Source organism: Clupea harengus, chromosome 9 (genome assembly GCF_900700415.2).
Source record: "Clupea harengus chromosome 9, Ch_v2.0.2, whole genome shotgun sequence".
Taxonomy (NCBI): Eukaryota; Metazoa; Chordata; class Actinopteri; order Clupeiformes; family Clupeidae; genus Clupea; species Clupea harengus.
In genome coordinates, this window is record NC_045160.1 from 28,034,512 (window position 1) to 28,060,598 (window position 26,087).

General features: G+C 40.0%; 3 protein-coding genes and 1 long non-coding RNA gene across 4 annotated transcripts; all 4 read right to left on the reverse strand.

The window, feature by feature from the left end:
- Positions 1 to 3,291: 3,291 nt before the first annotated feature.
- On the reverse strand, positions 3,292 to 10,482 carry LOC116221769 (E3 ubiquitin-protein ligase RNF213-like). Its single transcript, XM_031572929.2, has 12 exons — positions 10,327 to 10,482; positions 10,011 to 10,196; positions 7,121 to 7,302; positions 6,834 to 6,954; positions 6,649 to 6,746; positions 6,212 to 6,379; positions 5,966 to 6,117; positions 5,466 to 5,556; positions 5,179 to 5,284; positions 4,909 to 5,089; positions 4,605 to 4,801; positions 3,292 to 3,315 (listed from the first exon to the last, which is right to left on the reverse strand). Exons 1-12 carry the CDS (start codon positions 10,360 to 10,362, stop codon positions 3,292 to 3,294), a joined length of 1,542 nt encoding a protein of 513 aa, XP_031428789.2. The 5' UTR covers positions 10,363 to 10,482.
- Positions 10,483 to 12,969: 2,487 nt separating this feature from the next.
- On the reverse strand, positions 12,970 to 14,507 carry LOC116221892. The gene is made up of 3 exons (XR_004164335.2): positions 14,412 to 14,507; positions 13,297 to 13,412; positions 12,970 to 13,114 (listed from the first exon to the last, which is right to left on the reverse strand). It is a non-coding gene; the product is annotated as an uncharacterized LOC116221892 (long non-coding RNA).
- A 111-nt stretch (positions 14,508 to 14,618) lies between these two features.
- On the reverse strand, positions 14,619 to 18,029 carry LOC116221879 (E3 ubiquitin-protein ligase rnf213-alpha-like). The gene is made up of 2 exons (XM_031574012.2): positions 14,877 to 18,029; positions 14,619 to 14,771 (listed from the first exon to the last, which is right to left on the reverse strand). Exons 1-2 carry the CDS (start codon positions 17,973 to 17,975, stop codon positions 14,631 to 14,633), a joined length of 3,240 nt encoding a protein of 1,079 aa, XP_031429872.2. The 5' UTR covers positions 17,976 to 18,029; the 3' UTR covers positions 14,619 to 14,630.
- Positions 18,030 to 18,945: 916 nt separating this feature from the next.
- LOC116221770 (E3 ubiquitin-protein ligase RNF213-like) lies at positions 18,946 to 22,635 on the reverse strand. The gene is made up of 2 exons (XM_031572930.1): positions 22,075 to 22,635; positions 18,946 to 19,202 (listed from the first exon to the last, which is right to left on the reverse strand). The coding sequence occupies exons 1-2, from the start codon at positions 22,565 to 22,567 to the stop codon at positions 18,946 to 18,948; spliced, it is 750 nt and encodes a 249-aa protein (XP_031428790.1). The 5' UTR covers positions 22,568 to 22,635.
- Positions 22,636 to 26,087: the final 3,452 nt, after the last annotated feature.

A 26,087-nucleotide genomic window follows, 5' to 3' on the forward strand; every position in this document is an offset into this window, starting at 1 on the left:
TGGATGGACGAGGAAAAGATGAGTGAGTGGCTGTGAGAAATTTACGTCAAGAGACGGATGGCTTTTTCCACAAATCTCCGTCCCTATTGATCTGGGACTCCATGTGCGCCCATCTCACCGATGCGGTCAAAAACAAAGTGAAGCAAACTAATTCGGAGCTTGCCATCATTCCGGGTGGATTAACTAAAGAACTCCAGCCGCTAGATATTGGTGTCAACAGGGCGTTCAAAGTTAAACTGCGAGCTGCGTGGGAGCAGTGGATGACAGGAGGCGAACACACATTCACCAAGACAGGGAGACAGCGCCGGGCAACTTACGCTACTATCTGCCAATGGATCGTGGATGCCTGGGCTAAGATATCAGTCTCAACTGTGGTCCGAGCTTTCACGAAGGCCGGAATCATCACTGAACTGCCAGGTAACAGCAACGACACTGACTCTGACTCGGATAATGACGAGAGGGATCCGGGCATGCTGGATGCCGTAATCGCCCAACTGTTAAACTCGGACACTGAAGATGAAGAATTTGAGGGATTTGTGGACAAGGAATGAACTAAAGAAGTGAGTGTATTGTGTTGTATTTTACGTGTTATAACTGACTGATCAGGGGCAGGCCTGTTGAGAATCAAGCGTTCAAACAGCTTGTAGAGGTGTCATAGCAGAGAGATTGGGCGGAAGCTCTTTGCATGCGCTGGATCTTTGCCTGGTTTGAGAAGGGCAATAATCCTGGTTTTTCTCCAGATCTTTGGGATGGTTTTTGTCAGCATGCACTTATTCATCAGCTGGAGGATCCATTTCCTCATCAGAGGTCCAAAATGCTTAAACTCTTGTTATCCATTCCGATGGCCTTAACGGTTTTAAGGGGGTTGATGCCGATATTGAGCTCTTCAGGGGAGAACGGCTTAGTTAGTACCATGGTTTGGGAGTGCTTTACTCGATCTAACTTTGGTCTTGGCTGTTTAGCAGTGGATTTCCCATTGAGCAGCAGCTGGTGCGCAACTTGGTTGGCAGTGGTCGTATACTGTTGCTGAGCTGGGTTTGATGGGTTGTTGCTGATTTTTCGGATGAGGCTCCATGCTGTTCTTTGCAATATCAGTTGTCTCCAGCAGGTTTTTCCACCTCAGCTGGCGGCATTCTGAAATAGAGGTCATGAGTCTCTCACCTACTTCGGTGACTGATTCAGCAAAGGACTCATAGAGCTGTTGGTATCGCTCATACAGTTCGGTACTTGTGGCGTCAAGGCCCGGGATGTATTGAGTGCCGCAGCCTCTTGGGATGTTCTTGCGGGCTGCTTCGTGCGCAAGCTTGGTGAACTTGTCATAATTCCTGGGGTCTGCTGGGAGATGGGCAATCTTCCTTTCAAGATCTTCTTGGAAGCAAGGCCAGCTCGCTTTTCCAAAGTTGAATCTTCTTCGGAATGGAACTGTGGCTGGGGTTATTGCAGCGTTGACTGTGATGCCGATGGGACGGTGTTGGGCCTTGGCAGTGGCTCCATGACTAGCTTTTTGCTTAATCCAGCGATCTTGTGGCTGACAAACGCAGTATCAGGGTTGTAGCCTGTAGCTTGTAGCCTGTAGCTCTCATCGTTCCTTGATGTTGATTCGGCGATTGTGCCATAGATGGTCAGTGCTGGCCTTGGAGGCGGGCATTGGCCTTTCTTCCTGCTCTGGATTTGGAGGGCTGCTTTCATTTGTTGAGCTTCTGGACATCATTGTCTTTCACTCGGCTTCAGTGTATTCGGTAGAATTCGCAGGTTTGTTTAAACTATCTACGTTAACGCCATGGTATGAAAAACAGTCTTAAAACACAATCAACAAAACTATGGAGAGTTTTGTTCTTCTCTAGTTTGCCTATCTGGTACAATGAATGAAAGGTGAAATCATTTGAAACAGGTCTTACCAGTGAGCCTTCACTGCCTGGAAACTTTCTGTTCTGTGTGGCCTGTTTGACAGCTGCTAGTGCCATGCACACAGAGAAGCCCTTTGAGCTCCTGTCAACATCCTGCATAGAACACAACAGACATGTCCCAGATAAGATCATTGGATTCATCCAAAATTTTCATTCAGGTGTGGTTATGGTGATTTAAGAGCTTGTAGGAGCATTTCAGAAATAATAAATAAACTTGTTTTCACATTAATCTTTCAAAATATTAAGTCAGGTGTGGTTGTGGCGATGTGTGATGTTATATGATTATAAACAGGTCTTAGCAGAAATTTAAAAAGCTGTTATGACAAATTCAAATGACTTAATAACCATTAACAGTAATTATCACTAACAAACATGAAAAAAGGAAAGGAAGTGTCTCAACCTCAACAACTCCAGTGCAAAATAGCCCAATACAGCACCTGTGTAATTTGCTGAGATGGATCTTCTAACACTCCCATTGAGTCAAGCATGATGCGTTCATACGCGTCCCCATACACATGAAACGGATCCATCTGTTTAACTGATGAGTCCTGATGACAAGAGCAAAGTTTGTACATTGCAAAACTATCCACTATCAAAATGAAAATGTTTAGAAAACTCAAATTACAACAAGGCAACATGATGCAATTTTTTTGTTTTGTCAGCTTTTACGGACTATGATGTTGACTTCACTAAGGTTTACCAGTTTAGATGGGCTTACAGCACCTGGTATTCCCAGGAAGTCTCCCATCCAAATAGTAACATTGCTAAGGTGATGAGATCGGGCGAGATCGTGCTCAGTGTGGTATTTTGTGTACATTTTTTTCATAATCAATTTTGAAGTAAATATTTACATGTATTTCTTTGTGTATTCTTGCATATCTCAGTAGATATCTTGTTGGCTAATATAATTAAAGAGTAGTATTACATGTATTTATTAATAATAACCTTAGCTAATAAACTATGAGTAAATAAACAAATAGCAATTAAAATGATTCATAGTGTATATAAACAGGTAAGACAATGATGTCAACTAGGTCTGTGCAAGGACTCATGCCAGTTAACCTGGCTATCAACTATTTTAGCCATCCCTAGTTTAGGGAACCATCTTAACAGTTGGCAGCTGCTAGTGTGTGATGAACTCTTATTAATGTCCTTGAGTATGAACTCGTTAATATGAAGCTGCACAGGCACCCTTACAATTTTATAAGTTAAATCAAGGAGACTATAACATCAGTTTTACAACTAACTATCATTTCATGCAAATGGGACTCTTCCATTTAGACCATTTAAGGTTATTAAAACGTTTCCTTACCTAGCTAGGTAGTTAGCAAGCATAGTAATCAGACAACTATAGCAACCAGGAAAAACAACGTTAGCTGCAACGTTACGGCCTGGTCACACGTCCGTTCTTCAATGGAGACGCATCAGAATTAACTTTAAGTGGGGTGCGGTCATCCGTTGCCAAACTGAATTGTGGTTCTGTTGCATTGCATTGCATTGCGTTGCGATGCATTGCGTTGCGAAAAGTTCAACTTTTCGAGAGGCATTGCATGCATCAGCCAATCAAATCGCATTCATGCAAATACGCACGCACAGGTGCTAGCCAATCAAATAGCGTTCATGCTGATAACCATAGAGCGCAACGCTTCGCTTTTTTTAAAGTTACAGAGAAATGGACACAATGTAAATTTCCAGTTATTGTAACTGAAGAATACATCTGAGGTGATTTGATCTGAGCCAGCTATCTAATGTAAGCACGTTAGCAAGGTAACTGCCCACAAGGTAAACAGCTCGCTAGTGGCATGATTGGTTGTCAATCTCACTATAAACGTCTCCATTATCTACACCAGGGGTTTTCAACTGGTTTTGTCCCAGGGACCACCATTCTGACCAGAAAGTAATCCGCGGCCCACTGATTTTTATAGTCCCGTACCCTTCTTTTTCATGTTTGTAACCGCCGCCACGCCCCCTCCCCCCGCACACATATTCTGCCTATAATACTTATATGGGTACCGTCTACATCAGTATTTTGGGCAATGCGACTTGGCTATTCAGACATAAATATGTCGAAGGGCCCAGGTATATCTATAAAAATAAAAAAAGTCAATGGTGAACTGATCAACATAGGCTCATGTCGCGGACCCCCTGCAATGCCGTCGCGGACCACCAGGGGGCCACGGACCCCTGGTTGAAAACCCCTGCTCTACACAACCCTTTGACTGTGAGTGGGAATGGGGTATTTTTGTGTGTGTGTGTGCGTGTGCATGCAGGGAGGGAGTGTAGGTGTAGTATTTTTCCTTCAAATGCCCATCCCTACTTCATACAACTTTTAAATAGCTAGTACTGCACCACAACTACATTGTCACGTTCAATAAACTGTGGTTAATACACGGCTGAGCTCAATACACAGGTTTGTTTTATAAAATTACATAAAATACTCTAATGAGTTTTCTATATATAGTGCGGTTAATAGTAAGGAAAACACGGTATACATATGCACCATATTTTACAGGTCCTTACATATAGCGTCATGTTGCCTTGATAATTTGAGTTTTATCAACACTTTAGCTTTTACAGTGTACAGAACAGGAGTTAGCGCTAAGTCAGTTTAGTCATACATGGAATTTTGACAGATTGAGAATTTTCTCTCTTAATTTCTCTCAGAAACCTAAACACATACACGGGGGCTAATGTTACCTGGTCTGTGAAGCTTTCCTGTGAAGGAATTGCCCATTTAAACTTGTCACCTAACTGGTGAATGATGCTGAATCCAAATATTTTGAACAAGTATCTAAACAGGTAGATCTGTATCCATGGATTTTTGGAGGCTGATATGAGCGTTTGCAAACTTTGAAGCAGCTGATCCTTCCCCTCAGCAGCAGTCACTTGCTCATCTGTGTGAAAATGATAATAAGAATTATTATTATTAATATTAGTTGTAGTTGTATTAGTAGTAACAGCAGAACTCAATCTTTCTGAACACAAAATGAACCAGAACTACCTTCTGTTAATACACTGTGTATCATATCAGAGGCGACTGAGAGAGCGAATCTTAATTTTGCAATCGTATGAAGGTCCTCAGCAGTGATGACATCCGGCTCAGATGTGGTGAGTATGCAGGTGCTGAGACACTCCTGTGCCTTCTGGAGAAGACACCCTTGGTTTGATGAATGGATGTGATCCTAAATGAGAACACGGAGAGTTAGAGTTTCCAGTTTGGTGGAGCAGACACTGCATGTGTATCCGGTAAGAAAGTGCACAAGTGACTGACCTCTATGCTGCGCACCATCATGAAGTAGAGCTCCTCAGTGTTGTCCTTGCTGGAGCTTAAAGCCGCTTCCATGAACCTCTGCAGCTGAGGAGCTGACTCCTCCATTCTGTCAAATCAATCATTTGGAGAAGTCTTTCAATCTTTTAGAGTTTAAATGTATGACAAAAGAATATCCTGTACAATATTTTGCATCTACTGTATCTAACTCTATCTACTGTTTCAATACTAATACAAATAATTGGATAAAATGAAAGTTCTGATCAATTCTAAGTGGCAGAAGGTTTTACCCGCATCGAAGTAAGATCTTCAGCACAAGAGAGTAAGTGGTGGGGTCAGGCTTCAGATATTCCTCCAGTGTGGACTCTTCAGATGTTTTAGCTGTGGACAACATTTACACTCGTATTCAGGAACATGGAAATCACACAAAAAAGCGGACACATTCTTATACAACTACTACTGACAATAATTATAGTACTGATGGGCAAACTGAGTGAGATAACACAGTCAAACACTGTGACGTCCATTTTCAAACAATTCAACTCGTCTCATTTCCCTCTAACTTGACATATTCCTCAGAATACTTAAAGATAAATGGCTCTTAGTGCATATGTGTACTTTAATAACAAACTAATGCATACTAATACAACAAATTATTACATTACCCCATACAAATTGTATTTCACCCCTCAACTATGAAATGGGACTACACAAACACAGTATGTCACAGTCCTAAATGATGGTGAAATATTTGCTTTAGTACATTACACATTTACTGCATATATGATACCTTCTGCAGATGGGCTGCCTCTCACGTAGTTCATCAGCTTTTCCACTATTTTGTCAGTCAGCTGCACTTTGGTGGGGAAAAAGTTCCACATGAACTCAACAAAGAAGGAGTTGCACTTTCTCCTAAATCGGTTCACTTTCAAAAACGTTTCCCTAAAAACACACACACAAACACAAAACATGACTTAAACGATCATGTTACCATTTTACCAACACAATCTTTTTATTGTTAATATTGTTTCCTTACTTGTCCACAACTCCACACGGTTTGTAGTCAGTGCTTATCTTTTTCTTGCATTTCCTGCAGTTTGTATCACTGTGGTCCCTCAGACATGATAGATGGAACATGTGTCCACATTCCACTTTAGCGGTGTCATCCTCTGTAAACTCTTTATCACAATATGTGCACTTAACCCTGCAAAAACATGAGGCAAACACAGTCATGCTTTAATTCCCTTCACCAAGTCTTTCTCCAGCTTTCTGTGGTTACCTTCTTGCTTGAACTGTTCATGGTGAAGGAAATGAAACATTTAATCTAACCACAGAGTGAATCAAACAATAATAACAACAATACACAAATTAAACCTTAATTCAATTCAATTCAGCTGCAGCAAAGTAAAGATACTTTGGTTTTAGACCCCATCAAGTAATTATTTATTCACTAACTGAAAACATTGTACTCACATGAAAATATTGCAAGCATTATTTCCACATTTTGTCAGTGTTCCTGTGACCTTCTCAATCACGTATTCCATATTGTTTCCATTCTCAGTGTTGAGGTTCTACACAGACAAAAGTGGGGGATATTTAACTTTCTTGATCACAACAACAGCACACACAAATGCAAAAAGTAGAAAAGAAACTCATACCTTCCACATCCAAATTAGATTTAGAACAAGAAGTTTTAAAAGTTTTTTGTCCATGTTTGTCTCCTCCTGAAGAAGATGATCCATGAGAAGATACATAATCCGGGTGCTTTGCCAAAAAAGCCTACAAGTGAACAGACATACAGTTATCAGGGTGGCCACAGCATTACAGTATATTAAAAGCCTACAAGTGAACAGACATACAGTTCTCAGGGTGGCCACAGCATTATATAGTATATTAGATGTATTTCATGTCTCAAATTCTGGTATCATTTATACTTTGAGCCTACCGGATTTCTCTGATGAGTATCTCCCCGTTCTCTCTAAGCCTGGTCACCAGGACGTTTTCAGAAAGTATCACTTCCACTGTCATCTTCAACGACTTGACTTTTGTTAGCCACTTCTGGCAGCCAACAAAGTCCTTCATTATTTCTTCCTTTGGCCGGAGGCTTTCAATAGTCTGACTTAATGCCTGAAGAGGAATTAGGATACACTTTATTAAGCAAAGAATGAAAAAGTGTTCTGCCTGACATTTCTCAGAGACCCATCCTCCATCTAAACTTTTTTCTGGAGAGAACTGATTCTTGAGCACAGGACAATTCTTTAGTACATCATTGTACTCATCTCATGTATCAAAGGGTTCCAGCAACTTGTATTGATACATTTATAGACATCTGTAACCTGAGTGCTACCCATGTTTAGCCATAAATCAATATTTAGTATAATGATTTAGTATTTTGATTATGATGATTAGACATAGTTTTCAAATATAAGTCACAGGGCAGTCCAAGTTTACTTCAGCTGAACACGATGAGGGAAAAGGTATCCACTTTGAGCTTCGCCTTGACCCAACCGAGGATATTTGTGATAAGTACGGTAAGTTATATCCGTTTGACTAGCTCTTGTAATGAATGCTGTTGATTAACTTATAGGGAGTAAAACGCATGTCATATTATGCTCCGAGTTCTGAGTTTAGGCTTATACCGTCAACTCGGCAAGGCGATTTTTAATCATATAAATTACTCCATGTCACTAAGACTATTATACAGTAAAAAACATATCATGCTCAGAGTTAATTTTATTAGGCTACATACGTTGGTGTTTGGAGTTTGTTGTCTGCGCAGAATTTTATATTAGGCTCCTGTGAAGTAATTACGCTCCTGTAAAGAACGTCAACCATGCTCACAAGCCATTGTCTTTGACAATGTGACAGAAAACAGAAAAGGCTCCTGTAAAGAATGCCAGCAATATTCACAAGCCATTTTGTGGGCCTCGTGCTAACCGCAAGATCTGCTCGTATAGCAAGACACAGGGAAAGCAAGTAAAATCCCAGTGGATGTGCAAAGAATGTGATGTCCACCTTTGCCTTCTACCTGAAATAAACTGCTATGATGCTTGGCATCCATAGGCCATATTTTTATACTCTGCAATTATTATTTAATATGCACCTACTTTTATGCACTTAGCTTGTTTGCACTTTCTTGTATGCACTTTCAAAACTGATGGTTGTGGGGGAGAGATGACATTCCAGGGCCATTGACAGGTGGGTCATAATGGGGAGGGGCACTCACAGGGCAGTTTACACCTATCTCATCAATATGCATTGTGGTTTAGGTGAAGTAAAGGTCACTTTCTTAATTACTTATAATTAGTATAGAAACCACACACACTTTCTGAATGCTAAACTCACCTATGTGGAGCTAACACCTATGTTTACAAGGCACAGAGTAAAAAAGAAAACTTCCAAAATATTTACAATGTGCTTTTTTTCTTCAAAGTCTGAGCACGTCTGAAACTAGGTTTTGTAAGAGTATGTTTAGATTTAATTTTAATAAAAAACTTTTTTTACTACATTCCTTATACTCTCATTTTATTATTGCTGAGGTCTTCCAGAATATAATAATACATGCCACTTTTGCCTCATGGTTTTTAGTTAGGTGAAATATTCAAAAATATCAGGCATGGCAGACTACCTAACAGAGTCAAAAACAGGCCTTAGTGTTGGAAGTGTTAAGTATTGTATTGTATTAACTAGCCTGTTGTTAACCTTTCCTACCAGTCATAGTCGGAGACAGGGAAGACTTTTGTTTACTGCTCCAGGGCCGAAGAGTTCCTATCCTAAACTCCGGGATTATCTCCCTTCCGTCTGCGGTTGATGAGCAAATGAATGGCAACTAGATTTGGCCGAGGATTTATTCTCCACACTGGTTGCACAGAGTTCAACGTTACAACAACATAACTATGCTCCCGGATCTATCTGTGTGCATCACTGCTCTCTCTCTCTCTCTCTCTCTCTCTCTCATGATCTACCACACCCACCCTGTAGCCTATGTGTTGCTCCATTATACATTATAGCAGTGGTTCCCAAACTCTTTACAGTCCCGTACCCCTTCAGACATTCAATCCCCCCCCCCCATTTAAAAAAAAAAAAAAGTTTTCCTTTGCACCTTTTAGGTTAATTCTGTTTTGGCTCATTTTGTTCACCCTGAGGTAGATTGATGGCTTAAAATGAGTGAATAATATGTGCCACAAGTGACCCAAACCTTCTAAGGTTGTTGTTTGCCAGCCGTTTTCTATTTCTATTTCTATTTCTATTTTTCTATATTGAAGAAATTCAACATGCCGCAGAAAATGATGCATACATGCACGTACATATACACATACACAGAAATTATTCATATATACTATTGGAACTATGCTAATTCCAATTCACTGCATCTTAGCCCCGCATGTGCCCAAATAATTTATTGTTCTATTTTGTAAATCATTTGCCTTTATTTTCATTTTTGCTATTTTGCTCTGCATATTTTCAGTTAATACTTTGTTTCTACTTATTTATGTATATGTCCTATGCACCAACAACACCAAGTCAGTTTCATGTATGTGAAAAATATACTTGGCCAATAAAAGAATTCTGATTTTGATACATATACACCTGTTCACACCAATTGCATATACAGAAATGTGGCAAGTGTGGTGGAAGTGATAGACTTCACTGCGTTTCTGTAGCAGAAAATAATTCACTTTGAGGTTTAACGGCCACTTTACATTATTACAACATGCATTATTTTCTGCCACTCCAACACTGTGAAGTCCATTATCCTATGTTATGCTCAATCTCTTGACAGACAGATTGTATTATAATAACTGTAGAAAATTACACATAATCTCATAATATACCTCTGTTGCCTCTCCAGCAGCCACCAAGCCATTGTTCTGGAGGTACAAATTGTAGAAATGCTGATGGTTCTCCTGCATGTACTGATAGGCAACAAACAGCCAGGGAAGAGAGACATTCTCTGGATCTTCTCCAGTTAAATCATGGTAAAGGCGTGGGGTCAGGTTGAGGAGTGTGTCAGAGAACGACTGCAGGACACACACACACACACACACACACACACACACACACACACACAGTCATTATACATCATGAAATGGCTCCCTAATAAGAATTTGAGAGCACAACAAACCCTAATGAGACAAGAATGACCCTTACCTTGTTCAGGTCATGTGGGTATGATGTCATTGTCATGTTCACCAGTTCCTCAGAGAACAGAGCAAACAGCTGGTCGTTCCCCCTGATGTCTTTCACACAGTCCAGGGGAATGAGCTCTTCAAATCTAGACAAGTACTCCAAGTGTGGGTAAAGAGATGGACCTGAATCTAGAGGGTGTGCAGAGGGTAGAGGGTGCACTTTAATACTGTCTGAGATACTGCAGATATACTGTATATAATCTTCATGGTTTGCATATGAGCAGTGTCACACTGCAAATCCACTGTGCAGTGCTGCCTAAAGTAAATAGTTCCATTTCTGGGTAATGTTTGATGTCAAAACCTCCTGGTTTGTCATATGGAACTCTGCAGCTCCTTTAACTAGACCACAACACTGATGCAGAATACATCACGTAATCATAATAATTACCCTTAAGATTGATTACATTTGACCAGAGGCAATGCAGTCTCTCTTTTAACATCCAGCCAAATGGAAAAAGGCAGGTCCTTGACTTGTCATTCAGTCTTGTAGTTGACACAACACACACTTTCCCTTGAGATCTATAAAATAAGAGAAAAGAATCACTGTTTGGATCAGAGAAAGAGAAAATATCAAGGAGGATTTTAAAGACTCTCTCCAGTGAAAATCAAGTTTTTAACCTTATGTCCATATTTTTATAAGAGTCATGACCTATCATGAGCTAAATAAGCAGTCACCACCATTTCCACCATGGAACTGCAGTGTACCAACAACGTTCTCAAAAACACGGAATCAGACAGCCTGGGTTTTATTCAGGCTTTAAGGAACCAATCCTGTCAACATGAGAATTTGTATATTCATAGCCCCGCAAATACTAAATAAGGCAAATTTGTAGAGTTACAGTGCAACCAAGCCATTTAAAGGCCATCAAAGGATTTTTTTGATAAAAAAAAAAATCTAAGTTCTTAAGTTTCTATTTTCCTAATTGTAAGGAACAGATATGAGTTTGTAGGGGTTTAATCAATGCCAGGAGAGGAACTTTAAGCTGTAAGAGCTGTACTCTACTGACTGAGTGACTGAGATGAGTTTGTAGGGGTTTAATCAATGCCAGGAGAGGAACTTTACTAATGTTGAGAGCTGTACTCTACTGACTGAGTGTCTGGGATGTTCAGCAGGTCCCACTGATCTCCTTGGAATATCCTGAGCCACAGCTGTGCCATCTCAGGTGACTGATCACTGATGAGGTTGTCAAGGTTGTTGTCACCATCAATGACGGCCAGGATCTGGGCCAAGGCAGACGCCAAAGTGTCTTCCAGGTGAACCCAGAGCATGTGTCTAAGAAGTGGAAAATATCATGAAAAATTGAAAATATCATAAAGTATTTGAGGAAAAAACGTGCAGGATACAGCAGTTTGTGCGCTAGGGAAACATAAGGTGGTTTCTATGTGCTGCGACTATGAAAGTTTATTCAAATAGTCACAGATCATATTATGTCCTGATTGATGTAGACGTGACCATTTTTAGTCACTTTTGGTGTGAGCATGATGCATGGTAATAACAGCTCCAAGACTACTTCTGTCTTCCACACTTATTGTCTATTAAATGCCCCTTAAGCCATGCAAACGACTAGAGCAGTTCAGAAAGGTCAAGTCATTGTAGATTTACCTGAAGGACCCTCCCTCAGCAACAAAGTGCCGTGACAACGCTTGGGCAATGACCCAATTTTCCTTTTTCTCTTGCACTGAGAGGAGGCTGATGATTCTTCCCGTTAATATCCTGATGAAGGCTTCTGACACTACAGAGACATACGATTATTAAACGTTATTAGCAACAATTTAAAACTAAAGAAAATGAAATAATGTATCCATAAATGACCCGCTTACCTTCATACTCTTTATTAAGTAAGCCGTGGAGAATTTCTATGCGCTCTTTTGCCCTGTGTGTATTATCTGCTTTGTCTTGCAGCTGCAAAATGCCCTTCTGCAGAGACTTCTTAATCAGAATCACTGGGTCTACCAGGGGGACCTACAATGCAACAGTTAGTAGAATAAATAAACACTGACAATTTACTGAGTAAACTTGTATATGTAGCTCAAGATAAACTTGACTGTATCAGCACTTGCACTATCCTATAATAGTAATACGATTACTATCCCCTTCTAGTAATACTATACTATAATCCTTTCTATATTCATACTACCAGGCAAAACGAGATGCTGCATCTCAAGGGGTTATCTTCCAAACAATACATTTCAAACCAGTATTACTCCTCCTCTGCCTTGGCGTTCACCTCCTCCTACTACTACTATTGATAGTAATAATTGATTATGATCCATCACAGATCAATCAAAACTATTTTATAAAATATAAAAAAAATGGCCTAGGTGCATGTTAATTTAGAATAATCATGATCACAATTAAAATGACAGTGGCATCAAACCTGTTCTTTAAGTGTAGGATCAAAATTTTCTTGAGGGTCAAAAGCGTCTTCCTCTGAACATTTAAAATAAAATGATATTGTTAGTATTCTTGTTTCCAGAATGGAAAACACTCTACATACGGAAAATGAATAAATTGGCACATACAGGATTGATATATTTTTTCTTTTGACAATAAATTGGACTGTGCCAGATATCTATATATTTGCTAGAAATCTCCATATTTAGCTTGATTGTAAAATGGGTATTACCAAAGCATGAGGCAGAGCTCTCCTGCAGGATCTCCGAGACAGTCTTCCTCTGTAGCTGATATATGTCACCAGAAAACCCAAGGGTTGGAATCAGCTCATCCAAGTGTAGTGACCTCCAATCACCTAAAAAAGTATTTTCTTTTACAACATTGCAATTTTGACATACACACTTGTTGGGAAGTGATTAGTAATGCAAATAAAAATCTGAAGTAGGTGTTACACTTTTGTATTACTTTGTCTTTACATACCATTACATTAGTGTTAATAATAAAACACATTACTGCAAAACATGCTGAATGCATCACCTCCAAAAGGGGCGATGTAGCCACATCCTCCTGAGATTCTTGGCAGTCTTGTAATGAGAACAACATCAAATAGATTCCCCTCCTTCATCATGGTCCTCAGGTGAGTTACACTATGTCTGAGGAGGACAAATGGGATTGAGAAGGGATATAGTTACACTATGTCTGAGGAGGACAAAAGGGTATAAAGGAGATTATGATCTTGAATTCTTCTGCAGTCTTTGCCAGAGCTATACACAATATAGAGTTTTTATCTGACTTCGATCACAGTATACAAGTTGTTGAAATGTCGTTAGCTGCATGAAGTGAGCACATTCATTACAACAATATCTTTCCTCTAATGCTATCTCCTCTAACTAGTACTTAACTCTCACTTACATTAGTTACATTCCTGCACTTTTCATTTCTTATGTAAATTAGTATTTATTGTTACACTAGGTCTCACCTTTGTATGTCGCTTTGGATAAAAGCGTCTGCTAAATGACTAAATGTAAATGTCAGTATAGCATAGTATAGTACAGACACAGTATAGGAGAGCATAGTATAGTGCAGACACAGTATAGGATAGTATAGTGCAGACACAGTATATGAGAGTATAGTACATACACAGTATATGAGAGTATAGTATAGTACAGTATAGGAGAGACTAGGAAGATAAATATAATTAATATTCCTTTCTTATTTAACATACATGACATACAAAAGCAATAATGATTAATGCTTTCTTTTGATTTAAGTTGGGGGTTAGGGTTACACAGTTGTAGTAACATGATGAACCAATGATTAAGATTATTTTGATTGAACTTTTATAGGGCAGCACTGATTTAACCAGGCGATTAAAAGAGACCTGTGTTTATTTAAACAATGGCAGTATATCATTAGTTAATTTTCTCAACTGCTTTACTAAACCATCGGTTGCTGCTGATATGAAGGACAGTCCAAACCCACCTGTCAATTTGGATTTTAAAAACAAGAGAATAGATTGCCTAGCACGTACCTGGTTTCACGACCACAGTTTATGAACTCTTCAAAGACAACGTAACCCCAGGAGCGCTCTCATGGGATCAGTGAAAGGTTTAACCTACTCAATGTAACCCCAGGAGCACTCTTTGACCTACCTTACACAAAAGAGGACTCGCTGACTTTGTTTTGGGCATTCAAAGTAAGACTGCAATAACACCAGCTTGCGTGCTCCCGTATCAGTTGTCAGGAAGTCTCTAGAAAAAAGATAAATATCAAATTTTACTTGACTGTGATAAACTACTCAAACTAACAATTTGTTTTGTATCACTGTGATACAACTGTATCTTTGTACAAGAAATGTATTTGAAAGGGACCTACCTCAGGGTCTGAGAAAATGACTGCTCTGTGTAAAATTCATTGAGCAGGTAGAGGCAAGAGTCATCCTCTCCAATGCTAAGATGGTTGTAGATTTGCTCCAAATCTCTTTTGTTGAGGAGACGGGAAAATGTGGACACCTGTAACCAAATAATGTAGTATTGGTAAATCATTATTTACCATTAACATAATCACTGTGTGATGTTGCTTGATAACATGCAATGTGCATAAATATAAAGGCAAACCTCAAGATTGAGTCCTCTTGGGTCCTCTTCTCTGTATTCCTTCAAGGTCTTCATCATGTTGCCATGAGGCTGTTTGACAAAATATCCCTCTAGTAAGGCGTCATGAACTGCCAAACTATGCTTTGCTCTCAACAATGAGTCAGGAGTTGCACACTGAATTAGCGTTTCCTTGGCCAAGTCAATAATTTCTTTTCTGCCTGCACCATCAGGTTCCTGAGACACAATGTCTGGACAGCACTGCAAAAGCACAGATGCACATGTGTCTTCAGTGTATCCTACGATGGTGTCATGCTTTTTCCTTGAGATGTCTGTCGCTCCTTCTGATTGATCCATTCCAGTTGTCACAAGAGTCTTTAACCAATTCTCCAGTTCATTCTGCATTTCCTTAGCATGGGGTGGGAGGATGCTGCTAATCTCCAGACAGTGTTTCTCCAGACGGTTCAAAAGTGGAGTAGGGAACTGTTCATACACTGTGCTCTTCTCTTCAATGACAATGAGGCGGAATTCATCCCTTACTTTGCATTTGACACGATGGGAACCAAGCCCAATGTCCACATAGTAACTCCCCCCTAACTTGACGTAGCATTGATTCAGGGCATCATAGAGACTCTCATAGAGACCCTGAATATTCAGCAGAATGACTGCCCTTCCAGTCTCCATACATGTCTTCACTCTGTTCACAGTTCGGCAAACTTGGGAATATTCTTCATCATGTGGGAAACCTGACCCGAAAATGACCTCAGTGTTGTCTTCATTGATAATTCCCTGCAGTTTCAAAATGTTTAGGGCAGCATGGTTTGTTGTTGGTAGGAGAAGATACCTAGATTTAAAACCTGATGTTCCCATTTTCAGGTTTTCTCTTAGCAATGAAGTTGTGTCACATTTCTTAGTTTTCTCACCAAAAACATCTGAGAATATTTTAAGAATATCAATGGAATCAAATCCACCAAAATTTCGCTGAACCGCTTTGGTAAGATCCTCATTTGAAGGTCTTCCATTTGTCTCCTTGGCATATGACACAATTAGCTTTACAAGACTGTAAAAGTCCCGGAGTCCAAAGAATTCACTGAACTGTTCCTGTTCACAAAGCACCTTCTGGTAAAACTCAGTCAGTTGAGGAATTAGTTTCTTCATTTGAGAGGCTATGTGTTCCTCGCCATGGGGACATATAGCACGAGCTGTGTTCTCCAACTCTTCAAGCAATGGGGATGTTTTCAGCACCATAATTCCTCTGTTCATCTTTGCAGGATCAAGTGACCAATTGGAAATCCCAATGAATGCAACCTTTTTGAAGTCTTCAGGCTGCTCATCATCAATGCAACCAAATTCCAAAAGGGGGTGCAGTGTTTTTAAAGGCATCTTTGGGGAGTCTTCCGCCAATCCAATTTCATCAAGGACAACCACAGACACATATTCATCAAGGTTCTTGTCTTTTTGGAACTGTGCACACTGTCTGAACACAGAGATGATGCCATCAGGGGAGGAGTGAGGGCTGCATTGAAAGGAAGCGAGCTGGACTTTTTTGAAGCCTTTGAAGAGTTCACTTTGGGAGCTCTTCCCCTGCATTGCATGGGCAGCAATCGTTTTGGACAATGATTTAGAACTCCCAGGTTTTCCAACAAGGAATAATGGAATTCTCAAATTCATGCATACAACCATCATGAACACATTTTCCTTCAGGGCGTCATTCTTTGCCACTGAAGCTGGACAGTCCACATGGTCAATGAACACTTTTTTGCATGACTCTATCTCTGTGCTGATAACCTCGGAGGTCAAAGACAGCGCTTGGGCAACCCTTTCCAGGTATTCATCACGGTGTTCTAGAGATGCCATGTAGCAGACTCCAACTGCAAGGATGAGGGATCGAACCAACTCAGGAACATCTCTATTGCTACCATGTTTGTCAATTTCAGGAAATAACTTGCCCCTTTGCTGATAAAACCACATGACAACGTTCATGCAACGCTCAATGTCTCGAAGGCTAACCATCCTACATTCATCGGTTAACCCAACCATGTGCATCTGAGAAGCAGAGATAACCTTTGTGAATAAGTCCTCTTGTTCTGTTGGAAGTTCTTCTTTTCGGAAGAATGTTTTCACCATCTGTTGGATGTACAGTTCTTGTGTCTTCTCGTTTAATTTTCCAAAGTCCCAGACAAGTGGTGAAAGACTTGGAGGTAAAGGCTGAACTCTGTAGACCAGTTGTCTCATTGGAATTTGTCCTAGTTTCTCTTTTGTATTCTCAGACTTGACTCTGTACCCCAGTCCAGCTTTCTCCAGTTGCTCAATGGTTTCCTGCGAGTGCTTCCTGTAGGGATTGCATGCCGCAATGATTTTTAGACGACATGTATCCATCTGTTCCCCATTGACAGATTTGTCACAGATCACTTCCTTTATTGCATTTATGGCTTCTGTTGTGTTTGCCTCATCAAAAAACAGAATAGTGTCCATTCCTTGAGTCTCATTCTGTTTTGAAATGTCAACAGCCTCTTGAACTTTTCTGTAGATGGTCTCTGATGTCGTGCCTCCATGAACCCTCACCACAATCATGTTTCGTCCCGGTTTCCCAGACCTCAGCAGATCACACATGAACTGCACCAGCCGAGTCTTCCCACATCCAGTTTCACCCATGATGATGACAGGTATGTCAGATTCAAATCGCAGATGAATGGCAAGGATTTTCATCACGTTATCAAGTGTCAGCTGATATGTGTCATCTGGATCTGTGATGCTGTTGATGCCTAGAACTCTACTTATGATGTCCAGCTGTTCCTCCCGGGGAAGCTTCTCAAAATCGATATTAAATGGAACTTCTTGTGTTTTCAACTGCTGAAAAAGCCTTCTGTCAATGACCTTCTCCTCTACAATCTTTCCAGTGCGAGCATCAATGGCATTCAAGTGGTCAATGTGGAACCCTAGGAACGTCATGGATGTGTCGTCAGCATTAAACATGATGTAGGGGTGAGCTGCCTGTTCCCAACGTCTGCTGAGCTGAAATTCTTTTAGAACACCATCTTCATCTGGGTTCTTCTCTTTTTCATCAGTTTTGTCACTTATCTTCAGTGATCGCATGGAGAAATCCTTGGACATCGTGATCATGAATTTTACAACAAATTTCTTAAAGCCAGTCAGGTCTTGACTTAAGGCTTCACTGCAGAAATCTGACTTCTCACATTTCTTTAACTGCATGTTGAGGAAGTGTGTGAAGTTTCTGAGTTCTCCCCATGAGGGAGTTCTGTTGTCACAGTAACGCATCAGGCATTCTATCCACTCCTTTTGGGAATCTTCACAAGTTCCAGGCTTGAATGAAAAACTCTCCAGCTGGTTCTGATCATATCTTTTGAAGTATTGATATGGTCGCTGGAAGGCTTCACTGGAAAATTCTGCCTTGTCCATTAACTGATACTCTTCATCAAGTGAGCCTCCTTCAGTCAGGTACTTCTGTGTTTCCTCTGGTGACAGGCATTTTACATTTGGAAATATTTCCAAAAATGCCTGTTCCATTTTGGTTGAAATCTGTGAGATGCACAAATGCAATTGGTTGGATGGATTAGTTAAGTATTTGTCCAAACAATCAGATGAGTAACCATAGCCCAAATATAGTGTTACATAAAAATCGTGATTCAAGTACTTTTTAGTGTACAGAGCTTGTTGAAAACAACTACACTCCATGTTTACATACAGAACCGAAATGATTTTCTGATCACAAAGACAATTGATTTCTCATCATATTTTGGGTCCTCTAGTCACTAGCATTAGTTTACCTCAGAGTTTTGTCGATCACATTCTCTGTTTGTTCGTTTTGTGTATTCCACCAAGTACGCGTGGGAGTTATTGCACCTCCACATGGATCCATCTGGGCTCTGGAAGCATCTCAGCACAAACAGCTGGAGCAGGAATGAGTAAAGACCCTTGGATACCTGGAAATACAATAAAAAATCCTTCTTTATTAGCCTGATTTTTAATAAGTTATTTTTTTCTTTGTTTTACACAGAAAAAGGTGCTCAATTCCTTGTGCTATTATGCTATAATATCATTGTCAAACATTTGTCAGTGTCACTTTGGCATGCTAGATTGAGCATTTAAAAATCCAATAAAAAAACAATACAGTACAGACAAAGCTCACACTTACCACCGGGGGGACATCAAAGTGGAAGATCCTGGGCACTGTGTCAGTGGGCTTGTCCTCATACAACTGAAACTGCTGGATGATGTGTTCTGGTCTCAGCTGTGATTCACTGAGCCGGATGGTTTTATGGGTGAAGCCTTCCTCTTTCAGTTCTTTCATCGATGCATTTATAAGGCTTTTCACGTAAAGTGATTTTCCTTGGAAAACATCAATGACAATTAATTTACAACACAATTAATGGAGACACATGAACAGATTCAATTACAGACTCAGATAACATACAAATTCCCAAAGGTTGGTGTATGTGTGTCTCTACATATATATATATTATAATGATGCTTTGTTTTGAATATCCTTACATACACACATACATACATATAAAACAAATATATTATATATATATATATATATATATATATATATATATATATATATATGTGTGTGTAAGGCAGGGGCGGACTGGGGGAAAAAAGTGGCCCGGGAGTTACTGTCAGACCGGCCCAGTCAGTACACAGCGTGTTGCCCAGTCAGTACACGGCGCGCTGCCCAGTCAGTACACGGCGCGTTGCCCAGTCAGTACACGCCGCGCTGCCCAGTCAGTACACGCCGCGCTGTCCAGTCAGTACACGGCGCGCTGCCCAGTCAGTACACGGCGCGCTGCCCACTCAATGCATCACACGTATCGACCAGTCAGTGGCCTACTTGGAAAAATACTCATATACTTAACATTATTTTGGATGATTACAAAGTAATTACATCATATATGTTTGTTTTTTAATAATATTTGGATCCACCAATTTGCCTGGATGGACACATGGAATAAAATGATACCGGCATATTGTAACACTCCAAGGTAGGTATAGTTTGCTAGATGAATATGCTTAACTCTGGGCTAGTATCAGATGGTTATACTGTACGTACGGTATAACTACAAAGCCTTAAGGAATATGTCAAAGTCACTGTCATCTTCAGCCTACATGAGTGGTAAATAGGGATTATTATGTAAGTATGTTAAACCATTGACACAACACTATCAGCAAACTATGGTAGTATTTAGTATTAGTGCCCCAGGTGAAAAAAAAACTACACTTAAGTACATTACATTTAAGTGTACTAAGTATACTTTTTTGTCCACTATTGGTTAGTACACTCAAAGTGTAGATAAAATATATTAGATAAATATACTTTAAATACATGTGCTGAATTGAAATACACTATTTACTTAGGTGTACATTGTACCCTGGGTCTTATCTTGGCTCTGGGGCCCCTGGCTGCTGCTTCTAGCAGCAGAATCATCAATCTAGATAACATATTAACATTGTTTACAATGTAAGTGTTGTGTGTAACACGGTGATTTTAGCATAACAAGCTAGCTGGTTAACTTAAGTTATTAGAAATGATGAGATTTCCCTCTTTACAACTACCACCATGGATAGCTTGCTCATCTATTGTAAGCAAGTAACTACGTCTAACATGTTAAATAGATAATCTCAATGATGACAACAGCGCCAGCTTGCTTATTTTACCAGATCATAACGGTCTCAATTTTGGACATTTATCTACCTAACGTAACTTACCTTCTTATCACTGTCAACAGTCGGTGGTTTCCCAAATAAATCAGATATTTTTGCATATTTTGATGCACCTTCCTCCAGACATCTTTTTTTTTTCTCCCTGCCACCTTTGCGTTTTGGTGCCGATGACATGCTCTCACTCTCAAAAACAACTTTGTCTGCTAGCGAGTGACGCAAGTGTTGAGTAGGTAAGGCAAGGCAACTTTTTTTAATTTATTTATTTATGGAAGTCAATGTGCTTTACATACACAATAACAGGAAAGGCCACAAATAATTAAAATAAATTAAATAAAATGTAGGCTAGAGTGATTGACATTTAATAACACAAAACAAAGTTAGACTGAGGGAAGAGATTAGATGAGTAAAGCTTTCTTTTGAATACTGATGTTTTAGGGCATTCATGAAAGTTTTCTCATGTGGGATTCGTTTTGAATTTAGACCAGAATATCAGAACGCGAAATAACAGCCGTAAATTTGTACCCAGAGTTTTCAATCAGGCTAGGGCTGACTGCACACTTCACTACGGTTGCGTGCCCTGGCTGGGCGTGTATGTATGCAAATCCAAATATAAGAATCCTCATCCTCAATCCGCACAGCTGAGAACACTTTGGCTGTGTAAGAACCCATTTTCGGGCGTTCATTAATAAGGTGGAGATCTTTTCTTACGTTAAACTTCCGAAGTCCGTAAGAACACACTTCAGAAGATTTTCGAAAAATAGGCACCATGAGTGTGAATACAGATTGCAAGGAGGAGTATAAAACTCAGTCAGTGCTACCACTTCAGTAAAGTTCTTAGAGCAAACTATACGTGTTCTGTGTAATTGGGAAATCTGTTAATTAGACCGGCGATTAAAGAGGGTGGGCCGGTAGGAGAAAACGGTGGGCCGGTATTTTGGACAATCCCAACCCCGTCGGCCCACCGGGGATTCCCCCGGTATCCCCGATGGCCAGTCCGCCCCTGGTGTAAGGATATATGTAAGGATGTATGTTAGGATTGTCAAAACAATATTGATTAATCAATGATAGAAAAAAAAAGCATACAAAAAAATACAGATTAATCTAATTTTTCACATTCACATTAAGTGTATAGATTTTATACTCAACCTGATGTCTCCCTAATTCATAACAAAATACTCCCAGACTGCTGATATACTGTATATGTCTGAACACTTTGTCAAGAATGTTAAGAAAGCTCTGTATTTCAATTTGTTAGTTGTCGACGTGTTGTCCTTTTGTCTAAGAAAAGTTTTTGTTTTTACTTGTATTTCGTTTGCAATTGGCCGGTTTTTAGCTTGTACATCCCATCATCAGTACTTGTACAGAGGTAACTGTAGATTCTATGGATTACAACTTGGTGGCAGTTGTTTTCAGGGGTTTGATTGTCAACAGTATTTGATAAATGCCATTTCCCAACATTGCTTTTCCATTTAAATGAAAATTGTAACATGCATTTACCATAGACGATGTCTTCATTATGATTGAGCAAAACTCTTACCCATGCCAGCATGCTCCGAGAAGACAAGTTTGGTCCTCTGTGGAAATCGCTGAAACTGGTGTAATTTTCCAAATCCATTTCCAGCCCCAGAGGCCATTTTGAGTTGAGACTTGAGGTACTGTTTAATCTCTTGATTACGGTTTGGGTTCTCAGGAAGTGTTCTTTTGTAATTGTCAAAGGCAGTAGCAACATAACTATGATTGGCTTGTGAATCATAACAGATGATCAACCTGTAATTTTCTCTGGCTGAGTTGTCTTGAGTTTTTGATAGTTTGTAGAATATAGACTCCAGTTTTCTTGAAACCTCATGATTGAGTTTGTCTGCATTTAACAAACTGTAGATCTTCTCGTGTCTGCTGCCAGACAGCAGAGCTCTTCGGAGGATCAGCTCCACCTCCTCTGCTGTTGTCTCTGGAGTACAGATCAGGATCTCATCGTAACTTGGCAGAGGTTGCGTTTCATCTTGGTATACCGACAGGCAAAGTGGCGCCATCTCAACATCTTTACAGGAAATGAGATTTGGTTTTCCAGCTTCCAAATCCAAAGGTATTTTTCTTTGCACTGTGGATGTAGTAGAATGATCAACATGTTGTATTGTTTCTCCCAGCACATCTAAATCCACAAATTTGTCTGACACAAATCCTGAGAGTTTGTTGTGATATGTCCTCCAAAGCATCACAATCTTCTCATCAGAGTGGGTTAGGTTTTCAAACATTGTTGAAATCTCATCCTCTGTCATGGTAAAAGATGATATTTGATCAGATGTATGAAGCACGGCATCTCTTGCGTTCTCATACGTTTTACACCATTCTTGGACCCAGTCGTTGTCATATTGATGCTCATCAATATGTTCCATCACACAATCTCGATATTCATCAATGTTTTCTGAACTTCTCTCTCCCTCATGTGCTTGCTGTTCACAATACATTATTGCTGCCTTGATCACTTCCTCAGGGAATCCAAACTCTCTAAAATACTCCATGTGATCTGGATAGACGTAAAGGAACTTCTTGAGCTGTGCAGAACCTTGTGTTTCACTATCTTCCACAGGGGTCTGGAGTGCGTTGGTAAGGGCATGCTTCACATCTTCGTCTGTGATATCCTCCTTCATGATGGACAACATGTTGAGCAGACTTGCACTAATCTTATCTTGGTGCTGTACTTCTGCCATGGAGCAGCACAGAGTCACCAGCTGCTTGGCTGTGAAATGATTCAGGGAATAGTATCTATTCCTTTTTGTCTCCACATACTTTAGCCACTCTGAGAGGCAAGACCTCATGCTTTCATGGAGTCCCTTCAGCTCCTCCAGCAGAGGTCTATGTCCTTTGATCTTCACATTGGTGATTCCAAAGTTCACCCAGATTTTAGTTTCACGATCACAATCACAGTAGGCAGTCATCTCCCAGTCTTTAAAAAGAACATGACCAGCATCACAGAGTTCAAGGAAGTATCTACCAACATTGATGATGTGCTCCAAAATCTGGAAAATAAATCAAAACAAAACTTCAATTCATATTTGAAATCACACACAAAGACTAAGGAATTTTAATGATCTTAATGATCTAAAGATTCTGCCGATCACACAATTTTAAAGAAAATTGGACTACAGTGTCAATAGGGTCAAGCCTTTTTAACCCATTAATTGATGTAATATATCAATTAAATTAAAGGCAGAGACCTTGTTGAGAAAGGAAGAACAAATCAGTGGTAAGGTAAAAATGCTTTCTGAATACAGGCTCAGGTATGGATCACCTAAGAATACTCCAATTATACCAAAAAGCTTCCCCTTAAATCCTATTCAGACAGCTGCTGAGGCTATTCTTATACTAAGGAAACGCAAGAGAAAGACTCTTTCCACAACCTCTTTCCACAACCTCTTTCCACAACACAATAAATAGCTAGCTAGCTAATAGTAGCACCAGCTAGCTATTGTTTAGGTACAGAAATACCCATCTGCTAGCTTGGCGGATAGATTAGCTTTCTAATGCACCAGTGTTTGAATTGCGTTGCTGGTAATCTAATTGTTGACCTACGGTTGTTGCTAGAGCTTGAATTCCTGGTTAAGCCCTGTTTAAGGCTAGCTCAGTACAGTACAGTGTAAACAACCTCTGGGCCAGGAACTAAGATCAAGCACCAAGTTTGGCCCACAGTGTAAACGGGGCTAATGTAAAGCACACATTTCTAATATTGGAGGAAATCTGACTGGATTGAGAAAATACCTTTGGCTGGGAATTGAACCTTAGGAAATATAATGAATAGAAACTGGCCAAGCTGGTGTTATGTGATATTCTCCCCCAATAGCTGGTGGGGTGCATTGGTCATGCATGCTAAAGATTGACAGTTCTTTGTAGTCACATCTGGAGACCTTCAAATCTGTAACTGCTGCTGATAATTTAGGCTCAATGTGGAGTTTGGTGTTGCCATTTAATTTATCGCCAAAACAATGACTGACAGCCACTCCACCAATCAGCGCTTAGTGGACTTGCCACTGTTTTCTCCAACAACTCTCTCTTTTAAAACAGTGAAGGAAGATCAGCTGACTCTCATACTCTGTCAGTTAAAATTTGCTCAATGGGACTGTGGAACACATGATTCACAGTCCTTTTGGCTTTGGTGACTAAGACCACCAGATCAGTTCTTTGCACCATAGAGTGTGGAAGTGACCTTCGTCATTTTGTATGAGCCGGGTTAGCATTTTTGCCCGTTCCGGTTTATAAAAGATAATCCTTATGAGAGAATGGGGTTTCATTCAATTATGTTCAGTAAAATGCATGTGTATGTTGTCTCTGTTGCCGACAGTACGAGCGTTCTGATTGGCAAATGCGTAGTCATGCAAGGCGCGTATTGCCCTCCTCATCAGTCAATACGGATCCGTATTGCCCTCTGACGACATTTTCAAAATGAGCGAAAGCGATCAGTCTGAGTTTTACTATCCAGACGAAAATTAAAACATCAACAGCCATGAGGAAATTCAGATGAAGCCAAGATTTTCTATTGAAAGTGATGATGAAGACTAGAAACTGTAGTTTGAATCACTTGTGTTTTTACTGTAAATTAAAGCCATTTCAGCCCTGTGGTCGGTTTCGTTCGGTCATGCCGGGAAATATCAAACTTCGGCTTTGGCCTATCAACCTCGCAGTTTTATATTTCCCGGCATGACCTCACTCTCGGTTAGTAAGTAGTTATTATTGGCTCTATCTTCCACATGAAGTTAAGGTATATCGCACAGATAGCTACAGATTGTGGACGTACTATATGGCCTTAGCTGTATTGCTAATGCAATAATGTTTGCTACTTTGCCCCAGTTTGTACAGCACATCCAAACGCAACGCCTTTCTCTTAATTGTTCTATTTTTGATAAAGGTTTAGAACTAGAATTTAACAGACTTTTTTTTAAAGTGACACACGGATAAACTGAGGGATCGGGAATCGAGGCGGGGCCAACCTTTTTCACACTGACCACTGCACCTTAACCATACTGATACGGAGTACTGATACTGAAAACCGATATCTGGATGCATAAAGTTTCAGTTTGCAGAGCTCAGTCTTAGTAGGCTATGTATTATATAGCATGAAGTAGGATTACACTAGGTATTCTACTTTCAGACTTTGCACTCTGAACAGTCTCCAGTCTTTCTTTGTTTTTGCTTTCTGTGTGTCAAGGTCCCTTTGTCTGACATCCTTTAAAACACCATTCCTCAGACACTCAATGCTTAAACTTTAAAGTACCTTGGACTCATGTTAGATATGCACTACATAAAGAATTGTTATATTCTTTTTTTGAGTTATGAACAGGAGATGTTACAATTCCTTGTGCTATTGGTTGGGGAATTCCCACAGCAGCCATACCTGTCAATGTCACATGGAAGTAAACATAATAGCATCATGATCATCTTATTAGGTGCAGTTTAAACTGCTTGTTAATGCAAAATAGGCTCTCTTGTCAACCTGTCAAGTGGTAGACTAAATGCAAACATGGGGAAAGTCAGTTGTTGCTCAAAATAAACATCAGG

Bases quoted from the DNA above. Each gene is read 5' to 3' on its own strand.
- LOC116221769 (XM_031572929.2), bottom strand. From the start codon at position 10,362: ATGACAATGACATCATACCCACATGACCTGAACAAG. The intron at 6,118-6,211 runs GTAAGGAAACAA...GTGTGTTTTTAG, and splicing joins CCGTGTGGAGTTGTGGACAA to GGAAACGTTTTTGAAAGTGA. The intron at 4,802-4,908 runs GTAGTTCTGGTT...ATTTTCACACAG, and splicing joins ACACAGTGTATTAACAGAAG to ATGAGCAAGTGACTGCTGCT.
- LOC116221770 (XM_031572930.1), bottom strand. From the start codon at position 22,567: ATGGCGCCACTTTGCCTGTCGGTATACCAAGATGAAACGCAACCTCTG. The intron at 19,203-22,074 runs GTAAGAGTTTTG...ATGTTTTCCAAG, and splicing joins CTCGGAGCATGCTGGCATGG to GAAAATCACTTTACGTGAAA.
- LOC116221879 (XM_031574012.2), bottom strand. From the start codon at position 17,975: ATGATCACGATGTCCAAGGATTTCTCCATGCGATCACTGAAGATAAGT. The intron at 14,772-14,876 runs GTTTGCCTTTAT...ATTTGGTTACAG, and splicing joins CAAGAGGACTCAATCTTGAG to GTGTCCACATTTTCCCGTCT.